The 25,718-nt window shown below is 45.4% G+C and overlaps 2 protein-coding genes across 7 annotated transcripts in view; one reads left to right on the top strand and one right to left on the bottom strand.

Annotated features, from left to right (window-relative positions):
* LOC135903794 (uncharacterized) overlaps positions 1-25,718 on the top strand; it is a 468,489-nt gene that overhangs the window by 403,767 nt on the left and 39,004 nt on the right. Inside the window, exons 1-3 of one of the 6 annotated variants that reach the window (XM_065434199.2) lie at positions 21,056-21,081; positions 21,139-21,288; positions 23,442-23,564. The exons of the other annotated variants lie outside the window; for them this stretch is intronic. Of the exons in view, the coding sequence (XP_065290271.1) occupies positions 21,187-21,288; positions 23,442-23,564 (225 nt within the window). The 5' untranslated portion in view covers positions 21,056-21,081; positions 21,139-21,186. Of the gene's footprint in view, positions 1-21,055; positions 21,082-21,138; positions 21,289-23,441; positions 23,565-25,718 lie in introns of those variants that run through there. 6 annotated transcript variants of the gene reach the window in all.
* On the bottom strand, positions 648-18,963 carry LOC135903797 (sodium-coupled monocarboxylate transporter 1-like). Its single transcript, XM_065434217.2, has 9 exons — positions 18,766-18,963; positions 11,355-11,546; positions 10,726-10,794; positions 10,587-10,638; positions 9,165-9,232; positions 4,948-5,028; positions 3,484-3,557; positions 2,874-3,014; positions 648-786 (listed from the first exon to the last, which is right to left on the bottom strand). The coding sequence occupies exons 1-9, from the start codon at positions 18,910-18,912 to the stop codon at positions 648-650; spliced, it is 963 nt and encodes a 320-aa protein (XP_065290289.2). The 5' UTR covers positions 18,913-18,963.

The raw sequence follows: 25,718 nt of genomic DNA, 5'->3' as shown, positions 1-25,718 counted from the left end.
GCGGGAGCAGAAAAAAATTTGTGCAGGTACTTTATTTCATGGATGGACAGCATGGTTCCGCAGAGTCAGTAGAACAAACTTAGCAGGCAAAGTGCATGGGTTAGCGTGTATTTCCGCTGTTATATTGTCCAGAGTAATTCTCGCTGTTGTGCTGTATATTCGTATGGTTTCGCAGTTAACCTAACAAAGCTTTTGATGTCATTGGTGGCTCGGACATCTCTATGAAACTACCGTCTCTAATAAAATTATTTCTACTCGGGTTATCGCTTTTAATCATTCACCGAGTGACTTTCTGGATACCCCCGCAAAGAACTAGCGGACAACGTTTAAAATTGCAAGCCATCTATAAAGACAACTTCCAGTTTAATACAGGAGCTAGCTGTTTTGCGAACCTTGCAATCTTACCTTGTTTTTCATTCAACCTAGGGGAGGATGTTGTGAGGCATCGTGGTTCATCTTGGTGCACGCGTGTTTCCTTCACCATGCCTTTAATGTACAATTTTGCTATACATCAGGTGCAAGTTCTAAGCCGGTTTGTCTAAGTAATAGATTGTCGGAAAATAAGCTTATATTTAGCTATTTACAGCGATAGTTTTCACTGAGCCCGGTAAGAACTGCAATTACCACAATCGAGGACAGGTCATTCCTTAACTTGCCTGGTCGTACTTGCTAATTATGGAGGCCTTGACCGGGTCACAGTGATGATAGAGCGCGAAGAGCAGCAGGCCACATAGCGAGGAAGTCGTCAATATTGCTATGATTCCGACCATGTTGATGTATAGCGCCCTGCAATTGGGAGAGAGATGGGCATTGCGCAACGAGTGCTGGACATGCCTGCCTGGCCATAGGCGTAGCACGCTATTCTAGATGAGATTGGAGATGCATGTAATAAGGCACACACGCACGCATGCGCGCCTGCACGTACACTTGCACCTACACAATGTACTACTAAGAATCTCAAGCATAGAGGGTAAAAAGTGTCGAGAGGAAGTTTCCTCCGAGAAACGGCGCCGTAAGTCGGAGCCTCTCATGTAAAAACGTGGTATGGCGAGGAGTGAATCCCTAGCTAAATATGACAAAAAGTGGAACCACAGGAATGTAGTGCGACAGTCACTGCTTTTGTCATTATGTTCGGAAATTCAGGGAACTGACAACGAACGTCTCCAGCGACGGCTACCTTCGGAACAGGCATAGTTTTTATGTCGCAATGGCTTACTTTTGAATTAACTAGTCTGAAAGAGCGGCTTGAGAAAGTTTCTGGATGCTGTGCAACGAATTACGCCACGTATACAAAGGGAGTCGTTCTTTCTATTTTTACAGCCGTATTTTTATGTCTTACAGCGTTAGAACTAAACATTACGGGAACGTGTGGACATCAATAACAAAAGCGCACTCTAAAGCGACCTCCTTTGTGTTGGAGTAATTGCTTGCGCCACACGAAAACCAGTCGCAGTTGCTCAATGGCTATGGTGTTCCGCTACCGAGCACGAGGTCACCGGTTCGATCCCTTCTGCGGCATCAGCGTTGCAATTAGGGCGAAATGTGAGAACACTACTGTACCGTGTGTTGGGTGGAATTACTCGATCAATCAATCGTTTAGGCATATTTAAGCTCATCTTCAACAAATCTGCATAATGGAGTTGGATATAGAAGGTAAAAAAAAACAATAATACCGCAAGAAGGCTAGCCAGCACTTCAATCTTTCTAAATGTGTGGGCTCACACGACAACAGAATTCGGTAGAGAGCAAAAACGCGATGTCGCAAAGAAAAAATCACGCACAACGCGTCACGATGAGTGCATATCTTATTGCAATAGCATTTCAATGTTAGCGCGCACTTTGTTTAGGCACAAAATCCAACGACGTTATAACTTTGTTGACGTTTTATTGTTGTAATCCTTCTTATGACTATATCTTGCGTGACTTGGTTGAGGAATTCTGCCATTCAACTTCTTAGATACCTCATTATGTACGCTAATGTATAATACATTTCCAGTTTTGAATTTCCTACAGCTCTGGTAAAAATATGATCCGTTTCAATTACGATCCTGTTAGGTTGGCCACTTGCTATTGCACCGCCTACAGCTTCGGTTGTATGTGTGGCGTATTGTTCTCACGTATTCCGTGTGCAAATCCCCTGCCATTGCGATTCCCATGGCACTTATGCTACAACCTGCATTGATCGGTGTAAAGGCTGCTGTCTGTGGCGGAACGTTCTGGTACTTGCTCTGCGATCTTTTACCTTGCGCGTACAGGGGATACCTGCATTGCCTGCTGAGTTATTTCTAACTACCGCTTCAAAAGCTGCTGAAGCTCCAGCAAGCGTGGTAATGTTTCTTCGTTTGCAAGGTGTGTGGTGCCCTCGCTCGACGGCTGTCGCTACTTAGAGAGAAGCGACTGCCATGGCATGCGCAAGGCGTCGCTGCTCATTCAAAAAGGGGAAGGTGCCTCGATGTAGCACACCGGCGATGTAGCGCGCCAGCGCGCTACATCGAGAATCGTATCAATACATAGTCAGCCTTGACCGGTCTCAATGACACAATATTAACATTTAGGTGGTGTTATTCGCTTTAAATTAACGGCATGGGCTAACTCGCTTACCAGTAGACTGCTGCCGCCCACTTTCAATGACGGACGTTGCCTTAAAGGTTGTCCAGCATGAATTAACATTTTCTCTCATAGTTCTTATATTTAGCAATTGAAACACGGTAGTGTTTCGCGGAACACCTTCTATAGCTGCAGTCATTACGACTCGTAATTGCGGCGTTCTACACTGCGGCGGCGTTCTCGGCAGCCATAACGTGCCACAAAATTGCGCTGATACAAAATTATGTATGCTATCGAACGATGCATGCGCCAGGGCACAAACTTACGTGCGCGCCTTGCGAGTCGAGCTGACGCTGCAGTAGCGTTGGACCATGATCTGGTTGGTGCAGAATCCTGTCATCCAATTGATCCCGGTCCCAAACACGACACTCCAGAAGGTGAACGTCTTCTGAAAGTCCAAGCTCATGCTAGGCGTCGCAAAGGAGAGCAGAACAAATCGTTACCTTGAGCTAGCAGCCATGTCTCCGCATTAAGTAGGTATGTTCATAGGCAGCGAGCTAGCTACAGTTACCAGGACGATTTACCTCGAGATCATAAGAAGAAAACCTCGAGATGAATAGCAAAATTGCACAAATCCAATATGCATATTGAAATCTACATGGAGCGAATCTATCGTGAACTGGCATGTCAAATGGCATACAACTAAATTCGATGCATAGGATTGTCCTTGTTTTCATTTCACGCAACATGTAATATTACTTAATGCTCACGCACCACACAGGGCGTTCACAACTTTAACTTCAGGCAATGTTTAGGTTTGTACAGAACGCCGTTCGCAAGCTATGCTGACATGCAAACACCAGGTATGTAAACACAGCACCTCCATTCGAGGATGCAAGGCTTTTGCGGTAAAGAAAAAACGGATTTTATACCTACTCAAAAAATTCAAGTAGTCCGTGTTTGCTGACAGTGTTGAAAACTTCATTAGGCCCACCAGTCAAAATGAAGCCCTGAAACAGCAGACACATACACAAATAAAAAAACAAAGGCTGTTCAGTTCATTGTTCCTCTCTAGCAACGTAGCAACGCTGAGAAGTCTACTTCCAGGTAGAGTTCAATCAGCTCCCATAGTATTGTTGCCCTTAGCTTAGTTGTCAAAATGGGTAGCCAACACTGAGGAAGCAAACTGACGCCCACAATGTTTGGCGTGCTATTCATACAGTCTAAAGGCAGGTATTCCGCAAGGAGTCCAATTTACCATTTAGGAAGTCATGAAGCCATTGTCATTCACCTTTGCTTGCATTTCGCTTTGCTTGCGACAGCCCTTAAATGAGCACCAAAAGCAAATAGGAAGTCCAGGATAATGTTAGCAATAGTGCCCCGGCGGGGGTGTTTTGGAAGTTGCAATTCTCTCTCTCTCTCTCTCTCAACCTCTCACACCAAATTGCAAAAGTCAACCAGCCCAGCTTGCTCCTTATCCAACCGAGCGTAAGGTAGCCATGGACGCTTTCGTTGACATTTTCGAGTTAACCTTAAATAAACGTAATTTTTAAACATCCAACCGGTGTTTAACAATAAATCTAAAAAGATAATAAACGATAGTTAAAGTAAAGGTTAAAGGGAGCACGAGTCATGACACGCTTATGTCTATAGTATATGTATATATATTGTGCCAGTAGGTTCAGTTCTTTTTAATAGCAACGTAGTTCCTCGAGACAATTGTGCCTCCTCCCTTTTCTCAGGGAAACATTCTCGGTGCGCTAATGAATGTTCGCTATATTGAATAACAATATCCTTGATATGAAATCATCATAACACAAGACCCTCAAAGAAAAGCATGGGCTCTCTTCAATATAGTCGACATAGACAACTCTTTTCTGGAAACGTGAAAACCACAGTAAATCTCACAAAGAGGCGTGAAGAACGCAACAAGCGATAAGAAGGATTGCAGCCACAAATCATGCGAAAGCAGTAACTCACGAACCCGCGCGGAAACTCACCTACCCAAGGCACCGATACGGCGGCTCAGTAAGCACAATCACTCTTTTGATTGACCGTGCCAATTATATGCAGTCGACATTCATGTCACGCCAGATAACATACGCCGGTTGGCAAGAAAGAAAGCAAAAGTCAACAAGAACAGGAGATATACTATATTGTAGAAGCCCATTGCTCCAGTGGGATGCGATTTCTGTCTCATGCAAGGATACCGCGCATATCAAAACACCCGCTGTCACATTTTAACGTGACGTAATCTTTGTGTTTCTGAAGACTAAATGTTTTTAAGCAGCCATGGTTAACCCCGTTGTTGAGCGTAACAGTTTTACTTTCACCTTGCGTTGCTCATCGAAATTTAACCCTGTATATGATAACACCCCACCCAAAAAGAAACAGGAGTACCTTGACGGAGACAATGAGGAGTCCAAAAATCATCAGCATAATCTGCATGACGTCAGTCCAAACGACGGCTTTGATGCCTCCCTGCGAATTAGGAGTATATACACATCCCTAGTGTATATACACTGTTTTAAGGGAACTACGCATCAGGCTAAAAAGTTTCCGCCATCAATGTTCAGCATAGGCTATGAAAAGTGTGAACAGTGCCAGCATTAGAAATGGGAACTCCCTCAAGTACTCACTAAGATCATAAAGCGCAAGTCCACCAAATAACAAAAAGAAAGAAAGGTTATACAACTGTTCCCCATTGTGAGTGGCCGGCACAAGTTCGTATGAGGAATAGTCGTGTCTACATGGAATAAACAAAACGCAGCTATAGCTTGTTCGTATCGTATTGCCGTTTCGAGAATACCACGGCACCGAAGAAATAGCCGCCAGAAGCAGGGTTGTAGCGGCAAATATTTTTTTTCTTTTGTCAGTCACAAGGTGATACTCATGCTTTCACCGCCAGAGTGTTCTCACCGTATGGAAAAAAAAAAAGCACAAGATTCTTGTTTCGAGTGCATGACACTAGCCGGAAAATTCATCTAAATGTATTTTTAGCTGAACTCAGCTTCACGTGATGGCGCAACCAGTGCTGTTACTCGCGTGCTATACTCCTTAAATGAAAATACGCAATGGGAAATGGTCGAGGGCTAGGGCGATAGCCCTATATCAGCGTAAAACACAAAGAGATAGTGCTGGCATTCAGAAACAGCTCTTAGGATAAATTAATCGTTAAGAGCAAAGTCCCATCAACCCTGATGCAGGACAAATCATTAGCGAATGTAATTGTCCGATGGCAAATAGCTCTTACGAAAGAAAAGCTTTCTTAATTCGGCCCGGGGCCCGAATTCACAAGACTTTTCGTTCGTAAGAGGTGCTTGCCGTTGGCCGGCTGCCTTCGCTAAAGATACGAGTATATCGAACGTCACGATTGGCTTCCGCCTGTTCTTACGAACAGTCTTAGCGTAATTACGACTGTTTTTTTCTTTAATACAGGCACGAGAGCTGAATGCACAAATTCTCGTTCGTAGATGTACTTTGCCATTGGCGAGCCGCCTTTACTAATACTGTGTCCAACATCACGAGTGACCGGCATCCGCTTTTACGTAAAATAAAATTTAAGAAATTTCTTTCCGAATTCAGGATCAGAAGTTGCAACATAAAATTAAATTGTTCTTTTTACGGAGCAATGCTCCGGCTTAGACCTTTATGGAGTACCACTTCTTCTGGCTTAGCACATACAACATAGTTCAGGAGAACATTCATTTGGGCTAGATGGTGCATACTTGAATTAGGAAGGAACAGCGCCAACTAAGACGATCACACGAGGGGAGAACGACACAGGACAAGCGCTTGTCCTGTGTCGTTCTCCCCTCGTGTGATCGTCTTAGTTGGCGCTGTTCCTTCCTAATTCAAGCACATACAAAGGTATCTATTTATTGGGTGAAGTTTTTTTCGCTTGTGCTTTGCATATCACATAGGTGTAATATTGCTCTCGCCATCTGTGTTGGCAAGTTCACAGAAAGGATGATCCTCACGCGCCTCGAGTGGTTTCTTGAACACTTCAATGTTTATCCAGACGCGACGACAGCTTTTCGACGTGGCCGCTCGTCGGTCATCAACGTCGTTGATCTTGTGTCTTCGATTCACCAACAGAAATCATCCAAACGCCTCTCTGTAGCGCTATTTTCAAATGTGATGGGTGCGTATGATAATGTTTCTCACGAAGCCATTCTTGGCACGCTCGTGGCTGCTGCAATCGGAGGCCTCAGTTTTCGGTTGATACGGCTCTACCTGATGATACGGATCTACCGATGATGGTCAAACATTCGACCACTACAACAGCCATGGAGTTCCACAAGGTGGCATTTTGAGCCCGGTTTAATTCAGCCTGGCTTTGATTGGGCTGGCGGAATTCCTGCTACAGTCGGTCATCTCAATTTACGCAGATGACATCAGCATCTGGGCGTCAGCACTAACTCGGCCGCAGGTTCGCGCAAGGTTACAAAAGGCCGCAATGACGTCTACTCATATTGAGAGACAAGGCCTCAGAATTTCAACAGAAAAGTACGCATTAGTCGCTTTCACGCGAAAATCGATGACTGGATAACCGGTGCCTATTAATGGCCAACCTATTTTGTACAAGAGAACCTATAGATTTTTAGGAATGATCGTCGACCATGACTACTTCTGGAGCCCCCATGTATCCTACCTAAGAAAGCGACTCCTCTCAATCAGACACCTTTTCAAAGCCATTGCTGAAAAAGCATGAGGAACATCGGTGTGTTCTATATGCTTTAACTGTACAGAGCGCTCTTCATGGGTTTATTGCGTTACAGCAGTCCAGTGCTGTCAAGCACCTGGAGGAAAAATCACAGAGTGCTTGAGAGCATACAAGCTCAAGCTCTTAGAACATTTCTTGGTCTACCACGATGCTCTTCAACAGCTGCAGCTATTGCGATCGCCAAGGAACATCCCATCAGTACATATATCGTCACAGAACTTCCCTTAGAAATTATCTTCGACGCCTTTCCCGACTACAGTATGAACGCCTTGCTTCTCTTTCGGAAAGTAGACCAGATGTAAATTTTTAGCCTCGTACCGATCCTCTCTTCCATCCGATTTTATGCCTGCAGCAAGATAACCTTGTCCTCTGTGGTGTCTCCGGCAGCCGCAAGTGTGGCTTTCCATTCCAGGAGTTCGAAAGAAGTCCGACTTGCTAACTTGTGCCCTGAATCAAGCCGCTCTACATCTATTGCATGATTTATATTCCAATCGCGTTCATGTTTACACAGATGGCTCTTCGACTCTAACCATGTGTAATTGTGTGGTAGTTATCCCATCGATGGTAATCTGCAAGATGTTCAAGATCAGCCACGACAAAACACCGACAGGATCCGCACTTTCTTCTCTCCGTAGCCCACTGCAATATGTGCAGCAACTATCACCAAATCACTGGGCTTTATATATACTGTGATTCAAAGGCAGCCCTGCAATCACTCTGATCAGTTCTGCGCCACAGCGCACATGAACAAATGGTAGCAGAGATACGATTACGCTACCATCTAGCGGTGTATGGAGGCCACAACATTGTAATTCAGTGGCTACCTGGGCACTGCAATAATAATGGCAATGAAAGTGCCGACAAAGCTGCCCATGAGGTGCATGAAGTATGTGAAAACACATCGATACTATTTTCGGGAACGGACGCAGTGCGGGACCTCAGCGGTCTTGCCCATATTATTACTGTAAGGAAATGACACACACCGGAGTTCACCAACCGGCGCCTATATGTCATGGACCCGAATATGAAAGTGCAACTTTTACATGGTTATAACCGCGGCGGGAAGAAACGCTACGGTACCGCTTGCGAGTACGAGGTTCCTTTAGAAACGTCTACTCATTGCTAATTGGAATGGCAGACAGTCGATTCCAATTGCAGCAGATGCGGTGTCGAAGAAACGACCAAACATTTCTTGCGTGACTGCCCTACCTACAAAAGAAGAGAGAGGAGTGCCCTTCGCGCAGCTTTGGAGCACTTAGAAGACCGTTATTTCACAGAGGAGAAGGTCTTGGGCCCGTGGATTCGTGCGTCTGCTAGGTGCAAGAACACAAAGGCACTGCTGCGTTTCTTGAAATGCACCAACCTGTATGACGACCTGTGACTGACTCAGTGGTGAACGCTTGTGTGCGTAACAGTGGAAACTGTGAACTCCGTTCTTCTTCTCTTTCAATGCCCTTTTCCCCTTCTCCAGTGTATAGCATACAGGGCTCAGCCTGATCAACCTCCTTGTCTTTCCCTTATGGCCTCTCTCTCGCAGTTATAGGTGTAATCACGCATTATATCGACCTTCACAAAACGTTCTTAAAAGAGACGTGTTCTTAATAGAAAACCGAAGCCAATCTGCATGTTCGAGATATTTTCAACAAAAGTGGTACTTACGAACAAAGTGTTTTGTAAATTCGGCCCACGAATACAGAGACGGACTAACGCTTCCATTTCCTTGGAACGAGGAAAAGCATTGCACTCGATGGTCACGACTTAAGTGTCAGTAATTTAAACTTTTTAATTCAGTATACGCCCGGTTGCGTCATTGTACGTGTATGACACCCGCATGATTGAAAAATCGTTGCCCAGGTGAAAATTGAAGGGCGAGGAAAGCGGGAGTACTCACTAGTGTTGTGTAAAAGGCGCAAACACTTCCGTTCAGCACAATGGAGAGCCACACTGGAAGACCCGTCACTGCATTAAACAGTTGGCACATCAAAGATAATTAGTACTATCATTACATCCACTACCCTTCAATGATGTTGCACAAAGATGTAATGTCTCTAGTTTTAAAGCCAAGATTTCTTTGCCTTTTTAACCTCGGTTTCGCTCAAAAGTGAAAAATGGGCGAGTTGGTATCGAAGCGTGGCTAAATTCAGAGCGCGAACAACTGGGACACAAGCAAGTAGCACTCGCAAGTAGTACCCGTTCCTGTCTTTTCTTGTGCCTTTGCTTGTGTCCCAGTAGTTCGCGCCCGGAATTTAGCCATGCTCGGTTTCGCTTTTCGTTCTTGTGTCATACCGAGTAACACCGTGATAGCGAGAGCAGGGATGATAATTCCGCAATGTGTTCGCGATATTGTTTTAATTGATTCGCTCATAGAGTTGCTGCTACGGCCTCTCTGTTTGGTTCAAAAGGCGAATGTGTTCAAATACATCTACTAGAATCTGAATGATGTTGCCTACGTTGCCACTGCGACCACCTGTAAGGCTGTGACCAATATGGGTGGGATGTCGAGTAGCACCGCGGCGGTTCTTCCGGCGCCAGCGAAAGAAGCCGCGTTTTGGCATAGGTGACGATGAAAGTGAGTCACGGAGGGAGACGTTTATTCGTCGGGATCTATCCTAAGCCTGTGCACAGATGAATAGAAAATAGCCAAGAATAGAAGGATGTGTTATGCCGCACCGCCCTTCATTGGTTTTGTTCAGTGTTGCTTTTTCATGTTCGAGTCAGCGTAACACCTTTCAAAAGGTTCTCGCAACAAAAGCGAGAAAACAAAAACAAAAAATAACAAGAAAAATATGCGTAAGCACAGTCTGAGACCTCATTTAATCATCACTTTAAGGGAGTTGACTTTGCATGAGTTCTTCTTCCAGTTCAGCTTTTGCGAATGCGAAGTGGGCGACTTGAAATCGGGCAATGTGAGCCATCGCTGCACCGAGGAAAAACACGTGGTGCTTCCGGAGCGCCTTCAGAGCTGGCTAATAAAGAATCAAGCAAAAAAAAAAACAAATGGACACAAAAAAACAGGCTACGCCCTCCAGTTTTTCGTGTCTATACATTTTTCTGAGTTGACACAAGTGATAAATGATATGATCATTTAAAGCAATCAAATCAATGGCTCAGGCAGCCGATGAATCAATCCTTTGTATCCAGATGTTCCAACTATTCACCTATTTTTTTGCGTGAACGCTGTCGTCGGCTAATAGTATGGTTAACGGTGGAGAGATTAGATGTGTTCTTTATTGCGGCCGAAGCTATCAGTTATCCATCCCACGAACTACAGCGGCACACAGTGCTCGATGTCTATCACAGAGAAGGAACTCACCCGACCCAAGTGCAAGTGATGGGCCGTAGAGCACTACTCCCATGAAGAAACACTGCAATAAAAAGAAGTGTGTTATAAGAGTGAGATTCGAGTTTTACACCACTGCGCGTTTTTTTTTTTTTATCTATCCGCACGTTACCATTTCTATCACAATCAAGGCGGAAGCAAACTTTCGGATCACCACAGAATTGAACCGCTTCTCCAGGTACTGCAAGAGAAAGGGCAAGCACTAATGAATATTTGTGAAGACAAGGCACGTCACATTACGGCGTGCAATGGAGATTAGCGCGCCACAGTGATCACAAAATTTAAATACGGGCCATGTGCCGTGACGACTACGTTGTTGCGAACGTCGTCGCTGAGTAGACTCCGAGCGGACTCCGGCAAGCAATTCGTGTGCCATTAAGAGACGTCGGGTGAAACGCGTAAGCAGCTGTGACCGGTGAAAGTGGCACTGTCAGCTGTAGGCAGACCTAACGTCTTCAAAAATTGCCGTCGACTCTTCTCTCTGGGACCGCCATTCATAAGGAGCAAATAAATAGACTATTTCCTAGCATAACAGGAAGATGAACCCTGTTTTACCACTCATAAAAAAAAAGTAAAGTGAAAAGGTGCAGATGCACTTAGAAATACACTTCGCCATATATATTTTTATATTGCAGTATTATATGAGAAGTGAAACAGGCAACCGCCAATGAAAGAAACAAAATGTACAAAATTTATTGTCAGTGTATCTTTAGTGCAATGGTCTTCGAGCAACTAGCATACCTGGTTCACACTGATCATGTCCATATCGTAGAACACGGGCATAAACACTTGAGCTGCCAGAACGCTGGCGATGATGATGCTGATGAAGCTGATCATGAACTGGGAGCCATTGAGGAAGTTTTCTGCCGGTATGCCCAAGATGGCGATCGCCGACATGAAACTGGCTATCATGGACATTGCCACCGGACACATCTGCACAAGAAATACAAAATAAAATGATGTTCAAGGCATGTCTTAGTTGTGAAAAATGCATCGTCTCATTGGTCCTTCCGCTTTTTCCCAGTTTTCACTCCACCCTTACTAGAATTTTAGTCACGTGTTTGGGTAATTCCAAACGCTTAGAACATTGTTCTTGTTCAAATTGTGCCAAAAGAATGTGGAATCTACTTGTTTTACATGTGAATCTTGCGGAAAACATTTTGAATTACCAGAGTACGTATGGTACCATTTCAAGAGAGTGGAGGGAAGGTGAAGATAGGAAAACAGCTGCTCATCAGAAGCCTTGAATAACTGTTATGCTGTAGCTGCGAGCCTAGCACACAAGTGGTAAATCTCTTAAAAATGTAGCTGTCGCCACACATCACCTCATCTATGTATAATTGTATCACGCATGCCGGAAATACTGCGCTTCAAGGTTGATGATCTCCGATATCGAAATTAGAGGATAGTTGCCACTATATCGGTGAGAACGGAGGCGTCGCATGGCAGTGCCTTACTCACAGCGGGACATTGCGCTGGTCGAGAGTAAGGGCAGGTAGCCAGGAGTGCTTTCTTTTGCAGCTGGTTAGTGGTATGGCGACGAATAGAGCTTGTGCCGAATGCAGCGTAACCCTTTCACTCTGACTTACGGCATCGGAGCCACGCGTAATCCAATTTAGCTGTGGTGAATCTCGCCGAAAGGGCCCTCTCCTCGAGCGTTAGTTCACGACCTATTTTAGCCGCAGCTGCTGCCAGAATCCCTCGCGCATATTGACACGTGTACTTTTTAACGCGATAGCGTTAAGGAGCTCGTGTCGCAGAAAAGCCGGTGTCGTCGGTGTCGGCGTCGGTGTCGGCGTTTGCGGCGTTGACCGTGAGCGATAAATCATGGCAGGCGCTTCATAAATAAAAAGCAACTTCCAAGATTGGCCCGGTGGGAATCGAACCAGGGTCTTCGGAGTGTGAGACGGAGACGCTACCACTCGGCCGCGAGTTCGATGCTTCCAAGCGGTGCAAACGCGCCTCTAGTGAATGCGGTGTTGCCTTCGAAACGAGCCGTGGAAAGTTATACTGCGGTGTATATCGGTAATTATGAACATGTAACGTACAGAAGTCACAATTACACGAGTTGCGAAGTGCGTTTCCGCTGCACTTCTTCTGCGCTTTCCGCACACGCAGAGCCATCTTGCGGCAAACACAGAAGACCCCCTCCTCTCAATGTACGGCGCTGCCCCGACAGGAGGCGCACCGCGCGCGCATTGGGACCGCTACCAGGCGCGTCGCGGGACTCCCTCTCCCCTGACGACGCTTCGCCGTGCTCCCGGTCCTTTCTTTAGATTACTATCTATCTCTCTGCCCGTGCCGATCGCGACGTTTGGCTGGCGTAGATCGTTTCCCCTCCGAGACACCGAGTTCTTTGGTTCGTTCCGTTCGCTCAGGCGCACGATTCGTTGCCGCGCCGAACGCTGCGTTGCTCGACGCTCACCGCGTGATAGGTGGGCGCTAAGTCCGATGCGGGGCGCATCGTAAGTGATCGCTGTGCCGTAGCACATTGTCTTATACCCCTTGGCGGGTCGACGGGAACGCTGTCGCGTCCCACTCTTGAAGGCGAAGCTTAAGCGTCCTCCAATTTTTTATCTTTATCTGGTGACCAGGTTTCACCGCCTAACAAATGTTATCGCTCAGCACAGGACGCGCCTACATACATCGAAGGTTTCTAGAATGTTATCGAAAATTCTATCCGCTGTTTGATTACATGTATGCCCGACGCGAATGGTGTCGAACTTTGTGGCAGGCACGCGGGTCCCAGCGATTACTCTGGAACATTCGACGACTGACGTATAAAAGCCGACGCGCTTGACCCGCAGATAAGATTTTGACGATCGCCGACTGTGTTCGGCGCTGTCGCCGTTCTTTAAGTTTAGGCTATTTATGTGGACACAGGTTCGCCCAATAAAAATTAGTTTCATCTTCCAGAGTATTGCTACTGTGTTCTTTATACTTCACTACCAGGCGACAATATCAATCAGTACGCGAACCAGCAAGTGAGCCTTCCATCGCGGTACTCTGCAAATGGCGCTGACAGTTTTAGAGCTCGGCATATTGGAATTTTTTCAAAAGGTCGTGTCAACTGCCGCGACAGTAGAGCTGTTAACAAAACCTGTGAGAAGTCACTCGATTCTTCACAAGTGGCATGCCAAGCACAAATATGCTGTTGCAAAGAACGAACGGAAGCGAAAAACAAAAGCGCGCAACTTCACGCGTGTGTACAAAACTGAAAAAAGAAAGTGAGCAGGCAGTGTTAGTGTAACCGCAATGTATACTGGGCAGCTAGCGACAGGGAAAAAAATTGCGTGCTCTTTGTTCTCAGGGTATTTCGAGAGCTGGCGGCAGCATCCGGCGGCGCGAAGGGTGAACAATGTGAAATACACGGCGATTCGGTGGCGAAACATGGCGCGCCGCTGTAGACGCTGTGTCCCAATGCGAACAAGCCATAACAGATACAATGTTACGAACAGCGTGAAAATAAGACTAATATTCAGGGAACACATGACAGGGGCACTGGCAACGGTAACTAAAGAAGGTGTTAGGTGTTGTATCTAGGCTGCTTAACATTACTGAAAAAAAAAAACGGGCCGGATCCGATGGGCATTCCGAATTACTTCTTGAAGATGTACGCTGAACAGAGAGCACTGTTTCTGACAGATTTTTCGAAGTACTCCATGAGCTCAGGGGAAATTCCAGACGACTGGCGCATTAAGAGGATTGCTTTCACTCACAAAAAAGGGCTACCACTTATCGTTCAATAAATACAGACCTATATCCCTCACAAGCACATGCTGCTAACTGCTAATACACGTAATTTCCTCATATAACAGTCAAATGAAAAGCAGCAAATGTGTAACAAAAAAAGGGAAGATGGTGCCAGTAGCATAGCTGTAACGTTGGCACACATGTTCCTAACAGTGCCCCGAATGTTCACTAGGTGGCGGCATCGCGAAGCTGCAGATACACCGGCGCAGCAACAGTGTCAAAATTTTCGCCCCACTAGCAACTTGCAACGGGGATGCACAGCGTTCTGAGATTCGATTTCGGTATAGTGAAGGTTGAAGCCTATCAAAATTTATTGCGCATCGAAGGTCCAGTATGGTGATGCACGTGCGTCCCAGCGGCATGTCTACGGTAGCAAATTCGCAAACGGTGTAACGTCCGTCACCAGTGCACATCGTCCGGGTTAGGCACATCCCATTGTGACTCCAAGAAACATTGCAGCCGTTGAAGCCATCATGATTGGAAATCGCCGAATGACGTTGGATGACATTGCAGAAAGTGTAAGCATCAATTAGGGTTCAGCATACCACACTATACATGATGTCCTCGGATTTCACGATGTGTCTGCAAGATGGATGCCCTAGCTGCTAACTCCTGAACTGAAACAGCTACGTGTTGATGCGTATGAACAACTTCTGCAGCACTTTGACCACGAAGGGGATACCTTCCTTGCAAGAATCGTAACCGGGGACGGAACCTTGGTTCACTACCACCCACCAGAAACGAAGAAAGCGGGTAAGGAATGGCGTCATCCATCATCACCTAAACCAAAGAAACTCCCACCAAAACCACCAGCAGAAAAGGCTATGCTGATCCCCTTTTGGGACGAAAAAAGCGCCATCTTGGAACAATACACGTCGCGAGGGACCACTATCACTAGTGAATCATCCTCTGACCTCCTAAATACTCATTTTAGACCGGCAATCAAATCGAAACGCTGTGGATTGCTTTCTGCAGGTGTTCTGTTGCAACATGACAATATACGGCCCTCATGCGACCCGTACATAGCTGAAACATACCAACGTGGTGGCGTAGTAGCTATGGCGTTGCGTGGATGAGCCCGAGGGCGTAGAATCAAATCCCGTCCACGGCGGCCGCATTTCGATGGGGGCGAAATGCCCAAAAGCCCACGTGCCGTCCATTTGGTGCACGCTAAAGAACCCCAGGTGGTCAAAACTTATCCAGAACCCTCTACTACGGTGTGTTTATTAATCATGTCGCGGTTCTGGTACGTGAAACTCCAAAGCTTAACAGTTACGATAATAACAGACCTGCAGTCTGAGTGTCTTCCGCATCAACCGTACTCACCAGATTTTGGCCTGAGTGACATCCATGTGTTCTGACCACTGGAAGAGGCCCTAGGCGGCAACAAGTTTCGTTCTGATGAAGAGTGAGCGCAACGTGGTGCACGAGTATGGGTGTGCACATTCCCAAACGAATTCTTTTCCATGGAAATACAGGCACTTTGTAACTGCTGGCAAACTTGTGTTGAGCGTGAGAAAGATTATTTTGAAAAGTAATATAGCTTTGTGCCATCTCTTTGCAATAAAGAATGAAAAAAAACATTTTAGTTTTTTTTTTTATGATATGGTACTTAGGAGATGTCGCCTTAAATTGGCGCCTGCTACTCCTTTTCGCGCAGACGTATAGAAAAAATAATTAAGTTCGATGCATTAAAACTAAAAGTTAACTCCACATTACAGTCACACACAGAGTCAGTTTTCATTTGAGTGACCCTCGCACACTCTTGAATTCTTAAGCAAGCGGAAAATTTTGCCACCAATAAGAGCAAGGTTTCAGAAAACCTATGTCTACAGTGACGAGTTTATCTATTTTTATTATTATTATTATTATTATTAAATGCGCGTGCAGGAGAGGTTGACATCATGAGTGATGCCCGTTACTCCTTCTTGCTAAGAGAAACAAACGAGAAAAATAAAAGACAGTGACCGCACGTAACAAAGCTGGCCCGCTAAAACAGACACAAAGAAAGAGATACGCTATCAACGTGTAAGGTAAATATGGGTTCGAAAGCGCTAACGCAGAGTTCCCATCGAGTTCAAATGGGCGTGCGGTACGTCACAACATATCATTTGCGCAGCAAGAAGTGTCATTTCAGAATATAGAGCAGTTACTCGTAATCGACTCGTAGTTCAAGGGAGCAAAGTCCACCGTACAATATTATACAACCTTACACAACAGTTTGTGACGACGTAAAAATCAAGGGCACTTCGTAAAAAGATTAGAATGCCACGTATAACCACAGAACATAGTTACTGCGCTCTGGTAAATATCCGCTATTCTCGTAACTTCTAAAACTTCTTTCAAGGCGCTAACTATGCGTTATTGACCTTTTTGCAGTTAAATAGGTGTGGCTCCAGCATTTCTTGCCAATGAGAGCGGGCCGTTTATGGTCACAGCAAGTAACTGATCTTTGGACATAATTGAACATATAATTAATTCGCCCTTGCTTTGCAATCGGGTAGCCGATCGGGTAGGCGTTGGTCCCGGGTTCGAGTCCTGGACCCGGCCGAATTTTTCTTCAACTGCGAGGCTTCCTTTCTGAGAAACTTGTAAGGGTTCTCTTCGTAGCTTCGTGCTACAAATTTGGTCGGTGTTAATTTTCCCTTTCACCTACTTTCCTCCACTTTGCGGGCTTCCACAAAACTGATTTGCCATAATTGATCTGGCAATCAGTTTTTCCTTGATTAGTCATTCAATGCAGCCGTATATATCACAAGCACATGCTGCAAGCTGCTATAACACGTCATTTCATAACACATTCTTGAATTCTCCAACACGCGAAAAATCTTGCCACCCATAATATCAAGGTTTCAGAAAACATATATGAACAGTTACACAGATGGTATCAAACATTACATGAATTCGCATGCGCTCTCGACGTTCAAGGTCAGCTTCATGTGCTGGTTTTGTACTTATCAAAAGCGTTTGAGAATGTGCCGCATGACAAGTTACTGCAAAAATTAGAATGAATAGGATGTATGTGCTCTATAGATAGATGGATGAATGCCTAACTCAGACATAAAGACAATTTGTAAAAATTTCGAACCCCCTTCTGTTTTGTTAAATGTTAGTAACAATGTGCTCCAAGAAAGTCACTACTTTTACTAACTTATATAAATGACCTAGTAGATGTAAATCATGGTGCTGTGTGCATTAGAGTAGTTGCAGATTATTGTGTTTTTTTTATTTCCGCTTTTAATGAAAACATGATTTTGCAAAAAAATTTACAGGCAATTGATCAGTCGTGCACTCCTTGGGACATGGCACTGGATAAGACTAAAAGTGTGTTGGTGTAAGCAACAAGGAAGAATAACCCAAGGTGTTATTTGATACATTCTGATAACACATTCTGCTAACACATTCTGATAAAAAGCGCGGGATAATGGAAGTTGCGCCATTCAGATACCTCGGTGCTTTGTTGAGCAACAAATCACATCCGGTCCTCCCATATATCCACTATATGTCCTTCAGCAATATGTAAGTTGTGGTTGCTTAAGAGAAAACTCAGATCGGCACCTTCTGCCTCCAATCAATTAGCCTATAAGTCTTGTACTAGGGCAAATCTCGACATGCCGCTTTTCTCTAGGACCCCATCAATAAAAAAGGTATCAGAGAGCTAAAGCGCGTTTTAAGAAAGGCGGTACGGTTCATTTTAAATAAGTAAGGAAGAGCTGACTCACCGTCTATGTTAATGCAACAACACAATATGAATTAGTTGGAATTGCGCCGAAGAATTTTCCTATTGTCATTTTTATTTAAATGTCTTACAAGAAAGTATTACCTTAGGCTTACCAAAATGTGTTAGGCCTCTCAACACAAGGAAAACCAGGCACATTCGCGAAACATTGCTGGTTCCAATTTTCGTTAAGACGAATACACTTAAATATAGTTTGTTTTCTAGGATTGTTCCAGAGCCAACACGCTGTATTCACGTATATTTGGTGGAAATTGTTTTGTTTGCGAAATGGAGTGTTACATTAAGGATTGCTTATTTCTACTTGTATTGCTCAGCTTTGTTACACTTCTTTTTTTTCAAAATTTTCTTGGTTTTCTTCTCTTGTTATTCTGGATTTCTTACGACCCTTCCACATTGGACCACCCAGTGGTCTGCGGTGTTGCAAAACAAATAACAGAAATAACTAGCACCCGTCTCATCTCTTTTCGCTAACCTATAGTCCCGTTCTCGCGCTGCTCGCAAGGTTATAACGTCGTGTGAACACGTCCGGCTAACTACCACATTGAAGTTCATAGCGGGTGTTCGCTGTAAAACGGGTAACACAGAGACAACGGGTGCCCTCGTGAATGATGCTTACTCGCGGAGCGGCAACATTTCGCGAACTTTTCTTTTGTTTCTCACCTGTAGCTGCCTACTTCCCCCGAAGAAATCCTTTTTGTTGGTGCTGCGGCGGTCTTTCCAGGCGAAGTACACGCCTATGAACGACGAGATGCCCAGCACAACCACCAGCACGCAGTAGTCGGCCGCGTGGAAGTATCGGAGCGCCATTACGGCAATGCTGCGAGAAACGCGGGACTCTACGTCGGCCTCAACCGCTGCGCGTCCGTGTCCCCACACGTTGACAGACCGGTCTTCACCTGCCGCCCGCATATCCGGCGGTCCAAGGTTGCACCGTGGTTGCGTGCTTTGCGGAGAACAAAAGCGAGCGACTGTCTTTTAGCAGAGCGATCAGCTCAAACATAGTTCGTGCACGTTCATGAGTTAGTATTTCGCGCTTCCTCCTTCCGTCTACCGTTCTCCGATTCAGCGCGAGACGACCACGTTTCTCTCTTCTTTAATGGAAGTCTCGCTTCAGAAGTTAACACGCGCGTGTTCCAAGCAGTGATCCCTGCTAACCCGGTCGACATTCCTTTTGTAACATTAACGGCATGCGCAATATTCGACCCAATTTTCGGCAGTTCCTGAAATCAAACAGTGCAGTGCGTTGGGACACAAGCAGGAAAAGAACGTAACATTTATTAGTTTCATAAAAACTCAGACACCAGTTACGGCCACTTTTCTCCGCTGACACCTCCTTGTCCAGCACCGATGTGCTGTACGAGGAGTGGGCACTGTACTTTTTCGACTCCTCCCAACTGCCGGGAAGCTTGATCGGTGGCAGTTTAGGAAGCCACAGCACATAGTTTTCACCTTGTGGACAATTTGAGTTGCTGAAATACCGAAGTACTTCTAAGCGGCAGTCGCTTACAGCAACCACTTACAGAAGCAGATGGACCGCAAGCATAGGTTCGCATAGGTGAGACGTTTGCATAGACTATTTAATCTGACGAAATATTCGAAAGCGCCAAATAGAAAATCACGAAAAGAATACTTGCGTTTGGAACCGAAATGTTGGAATTGTGCTCAAAATTTTAAATGCTTTCAAAAGCTATAGTGGAGGCAAGTGCTGCTGCAATGACTATGCAGTGTAGGAGCTCCTAACTATCGGGGCGCAGAGTGGTAACAGGAGAAACAATGTGTGGGGCAGCTTAGTATGCTTTCTTGTCTTGACAAGCAGCATTTGCTTGCTTGTGAATGGCGAAGCCACAAAAGACGTTTGGCAGTGCGAAATATCCGGAATGGTTGACGCAATTATTGATCACACCTAAATCTATGGTGTTGTTCTAGGACCCTAATAAAGTATGAAATAAGTCACTCCATACTCAATAAACATATCCTCACGGTATTACCATCTTTCACATTCGTGAGCTACTTTAATACTTTATCCTGTATTCGGCGCCTAACAAGTGTTGCTCGTTACGCTCCTTCGTAGACCTTTTTACAGAACAAATCGATTCGCTGCAGTTGTGTCGCGCAAAATATTTCACAAGTGCGGGCAGCGACAGACTAGTATACTTGATGTCTTTCAATTTGGCCCTATAAGCTCTGAAACTTCTATACAAACGTCGCGATGACGCGTCCAGTTACTGTAGCTTAGACAATTGAAATATTCGCGGAATCATAAATATTACATCGCGAAACATGAAAAAGACACACCAAAAAAAGGTTAAAAAATATAGTTGACCTATTTCTTTATTTCTTGAAGTCAAGAAATATATTTACCACAATTGAAATAAACCAACAAAAAAACGTACGCGTTAAGGGCAGATCAGAAAAAAAAGGTAAATGCAAGCGATATCTACGCTATCGGCAAGATAACGATCTCAGATGTTTTTAAACCAGTCAGGTGTTTGAAATTTCACCACGTGGCTTGCTTAAGCACTTCGCGTCTCTGTACGCCATTTATGCTGCTGCACTATGAACAATTGATGCGATTTTGTTGACTTTTATTACACCACTAGTACAGGACATTGAGGGCCAATCCATCTGATGGCGTCTTGAGAATAGCTGCATCCACATTTCAGCGCAAACGTAGGATATATCAGTTTTTTTGGTAGTACCCTTTGTTTTGGGGGACATGAACGGTGTTTATTTCCGTCCATCACTGTGCCTATATATCTTCATTTGCTGCACGTTTCCGTTCATGACGACGCTTTAGGCATTTAGCGAAAAATAGCATTTGTTGTGACCTATCGGACATTGCGTTCATCCAATCTCCTTCTTTTATGTGCAGCTTCTGCCTACTCATCCCGGTGGCCTGTTTTCAATACTGTTGACCTACAGCTTTCTAAGTGTGGGCGGGCAGTGCGCCTCTCTCATTGACCCCGCTGCATCTCGGTGGGTGCTTGGCCGCCCACAGTTCACGGAACTAACTGTGGTGACGCCACTTCACAGGACTGCCCCTCAGTGACGCCTTTGCTTGGACCTCCAGCGCGGTCTTTGATGGCGGAGCGTACAAAACTTTGTTCGGCGCTAGCTGACGTCCATCGGTATAGTGGCACCAACCGGACAATGCCTTCGTTGAAGCTCCTTTTCCATGTGCAGGTGGGCTACCTGAGCAAATTACCATACGATTGCTTCAAACTGGTGTACCGCATTGTCGGTGTGCTTCCCTACCCAGAAGCGCTGTATACTGCAGCTTTTCTGTTAATTGGTTTTGCTCCTATTTAGGCATGTTGAAAAAAACCTGGGTCCACTGGACGGCTCCGTCTTCTCGCTCACTGATTTGCATCCGTTTTTAAGGGGCACAACCGAACGCTGCGACCGCATAGGGGCTGCTGATAATACCATGTCAGTTGGCGTTAGCGTACTAAAACGAGCGCACCAGATCGTCAAGAATGACATTATTGATAAAACAGCGCCTTCAAACTGTCGAGACGGGATCACCAGGCATTAAAACATGCCAAAAGGATTGGCGTGCAGCAGGCGTAATTGTTAACACATTAAAAAAAAGAAGTCAAACGTGCTAAGCAACCCCGTCAGTGACCTCAGTGAACCCACCTCAGTCATATCTTTCTCGGTGCAGCTGTGTCCACGGCTGTGAGAAGATGATACCGTTATATTAATATGCTTCGCAGCTGGGCATTTTCTTGCCATATTCTTCTATGCGGACTCATTTTGCTGCTAGCACCGTTTTGTCATACAAAAAATTCAAACACAGAGGTCTTTCAGATGCCGCGTAAAAAGTGCGAAAGTTCGAAATATTATGGTTAAAGATATATACCGTTCCACGGCAAGTGGTATACGTATGACGGCGACGACTACACTTTCGACACGCTGTGTGGAGTGGACCAACCACCCTCCTTCTACGGAAGCGTGGCCGTGGTGAGGGAATCGTCGCTAAAGCCATCGTTGCCTCTTCCATAACCGTGTGCACATCTCTGTTCACACGGCTTGCTTGCACGTGTTTGGTGACGTCATAGCAAAGAACAAAACTACCGGTATTTAGCTGCGCGTAAATGAATTATTGATCGCGGCGTTCAATCAACAAAGAGCTAGCTTTATGGCCTAAGCGGAAAGAGGTGGGCCTGAGAGCAAATAAGAGAGGAGGAACACCCTAGCAGTTACACCCTCTGCTTGTGCATCGTGCCTCCTATGCCTTAAGTGCGCAGACTATTGATGAATAGAATAATGGTAAAGGGAACAGCACGAAAAATACACGGACAACACAACAGCAGACACCACGAGTGATGACTCGCAACCCAAATTTATTCGGCAAAAGCTCGCTCAATATATGCCCAGGTATCTACGATAACACTTTAAAACAAATATAGACAACGGTGAAACACTTTATCGCACATGTCAAGTGAAAACAATGCAGCTTGTGGCACAGCAGAAAAATCGCCTAGGAAACCTATCGCTTTCTCGCCACCAACGTGTTTAACTGAAAGTTCCATGCATTGCGTTTTGCCAACGCTATCGAAAGGCATGTTATTCTTTCAATGCCACACACAATAATTAGCTTACGCTTGTTTTGAGCAGTGATTGCGGTCTTTACGTGAAAAGATTTGACATTGAATGACTTTAGAATAAATAAATGCTTAATTAGTTTTCAATTTATAGCCCTTAAAGTTAAGTTACATAATTGATCACTTTAATTGTTTGAGTTTTTTGCATAGCCACTAGCTCCGCTGTGGCACGAAATTATGTAATTTTGACATGTTTACCGACAGTTCACCATGATTCCAGAGTGAAGGACTAGACAAGCGTATACCGACACCTTTAATAGCGCAACCACAAACTTTGACTGAAAAGAAAGTCGCCAAAGGATTTCGTCACCCACGTACATTGTGCATCGGTAACTTCAATAGCTGCAACGAGTTTCCCATTTGTCTGTAATACCTGTCTCATCTCAGCCATCTGGAGTTCTTTTGCCGCTGTCCAATGTCATTGTGTTTTGTACTCAGCGCTCAGCATTGTTAGTCGGCATTCTTGTGCATTGCACCTTTTTTTTCAATCATCGATGAATCTCATCACATCAGGAGAGCAAACGTAAGTCATATGTCTGGTAATGAAATAATATGCTCGGAGGATACAGTTAACCTTAGAAATCTCTGGAAACATCAATGCGGTAACTGACTCGCACTTGGCATCTTCCGCCAATTGAAGCCGTCGCTTCAAGTTTCCGTAGTATATTAGTGTTCGCAGTGGGAGAAATTGGCCGGCTGCGGCTGACTACACATGTTCCTTTCCTGTAGGTGTGCAAGAACCCGGAATACAACACGATATACGGGGTGGCTCGCCACACAGGAGTGATGTCGGCATGCGACAAATTGCAAAGGGTCCTCACGTACGACGACAGCAAATCCTACCGCTACAAGGTGAACCCAAAGCGCTGGCCTTCTGGGAATGTGCTTGTGCTGCATCAGAAATCTATTGGTGTAGATTGTTTCCTGGGCTGTTAGAGTCCCCAAATAAAGAAGGAAATAAATGGTCGATAACCTATTGCGTCTGAAAAGGAGTAAGTCACGTCGCCATTTATTTAGGCAGTCGTGTTGAAATTATAGTACGAACAGAAAATGCTAAGAAGCATCGACAGGGACACTAGTAAAGTAGTAGAACTGGTTAGGATAATTTGCATAGCTAAAATGTTTTTGTAATATGCCACCTGAAGTGAAATTTTCCGCCCGCGTCAACTCTCCAACACAGTAAGTGTTTGCACTCCAATTCTACCCTAATAGACCATCAACTAGTATTACGAATCGACAATTTGCTATTCAGCAGGACATTCACGCTATTCCTGATTTGTAATACGCAAGAAAGTTTAGACTTGGGCTGGTTTGTATGGCATGGTACGGCAGCGCCGCGCGCTTTTCCACTTACGCTGACATGTGTTTTCGCGCTGTGGGAGTTTTTGCTCCGTTCCTGTGGTGGAATCAGATGCATACCACCTAATATGGACATGTACGGGTTTAAGTTCGGAACGCTCGCGTCACCTACTGCAAGCCGGCCTCCGCTACAATGTGACAACCAGCTATGACCGCTGGATACATGATAACAGATTTCACAAAACACTGCTTCAATTCATACACAACACAGGCCTCACAGCACACATATAATACACATATACGCTCCAACAATTATGCCTTAAGGGCAAGCCTTCATCGCAATAAAAAAAAAAAAAACAGTTTCGTTTCCTGAAACGCACCACACTGTTCCCCACAAGGAGTTTTCATTATATTATTGAGACGTTACGTATACCCTACTTAAGCCCAAAATGCACCTCTCTTACGCGAAGTGAGAACCACTACTACTTTTTCCACCTGTTTCCCTGCAGTTGTGCACTCTGAAGAAGAACCTGACGAGTGTGCGGTACGGCATCCTCGCCCTCGGTATTGACTGGGATGATACGACCAACAGGTGCGGTCAGGGCAGTTACGCCCGCCTGTGCACACTCCGCTGGCTTGTGGACTTCTTCAAGAACACCTTCACTTCGCCAGACGCTTACGACCAGTGTCAGCAAGGGCCCTAATGGACCAACGAGCACTCCCAATTCGCAGCACGGCGAAAACCAATTCACGAACGTGTTTATCTTCATGCGATGTACTGCATTCGACATTCACTTTTATTCTATGTTTGCTGGAACCACAGGTATTGTTTCGCGCAAGCGGATCCATAGGTATCGTTTCGCTTCTGCGCAGAAGCTCCTCGCCCCCCTCTCCCCCCCCCCCCCACCAACTCCCAACGCAAGGTGCCATCTTTCGTCAGCAGCCGCTCAGTGTTGATGGTTCTGCCTGCTGCGCTTTGGCTGCCACTGCGCTTTGTTTCGCAGCTTTTCCTCTGCTTTTTCCATTTCTTCTGTTTCGCTTCAACTTATTCTAATGGGTGCAGCCGACCTCGCCAGCGTCCCTGCAAGCTCCTTGCCTACGGATATAGCTTTCCGAAAGCACTAATACGGGGCATCTTCATTATTGGAGCGCGCCAATGGAGCCTTGAGCCAATAAAAATAGCGTATTTTCACAGCCTTCCTAATCTATTAATGTCACGAAAGAGAAGAAATACGCGCAGTTAACCACTGGCAGGGCAATAGAAATTATAATCAACAATTGAATTGGAAAGGCTTCGTACAATACGTCGCCGTGCTGAAAGGAGGTACAGGCGCACAAAGTCAATTCTTGACCTCAGAGAAGCTCGGCGAATGCAAAAGAAGATAAGACGCCGAATGGATACGCTAGCGGATCAAAGATGGAAATGCTTTTGCGAGTCACTAGACCCCCGCAAGCCATTGTCCCGTGTGTGGCGTACCTTACGGGGTCTTTGCTCAAGACCCCAGCAACGACACCCTTTTAACGCCCTTGCTCTCTATCAAAACCGCCGTGAGATAGACGTCGCAGAGGAATTTTGCGCGAAAATCACCGGCGGCACAGTTTTAGTCCCTGAGATGGCTTTAAGCGACATCCCCGGTCCACGAGATACCAGTATGGACGCTCCCTTCTCTATGGAAGAGTTAGAAGCTGCTATGGCGCTCTGTAGGT

The sequence above is a fragment of the Dermacentor albipictus genome, chromosome 4 (genome assembly GCF_038994185.2).
Source record: "Dermacentor albipictus isolate Rhodes 1998 colony chromosome 4, USDA_Dalb.pri_finalv2, whole genome shotgun sequence".
Classification (NCBI taxonomy): domain Eukaryota; kingdom Metazoa; phylum Arthropoda; class Arachnida; order Ixodida; family Ixodidae; genus Dermacentor; species Dermacentor albipictus.
Note: the sequence above shows the minus strand (reverse complement) of the source record. Positions and strands in the feature narration are given on the sequence as shown.

Coding starts and splice junctions, on each gene's coding strand:
- LOC135903797 (XM_065434217.2), bottom strand. CDS start 18,912: ATGGCGCTCCGATACTTCCACGCGGCCGACTACTGCGTGCTGGTGGTT. Junction 5,029..9,164: donor GCGCCTTTTACACAACACTA/GTGAGTACTCCC, acceptor CCTAATTCGCAG/GGAGGCATCAAAGCCGTCGT. Junction 3,015..3,483: donor GGACTACTTGAATTTTTTGA/GTAGGTATAAAA, acceptor TGCGACGCCTAG/CATGAGCTTGGACTTTCAGA.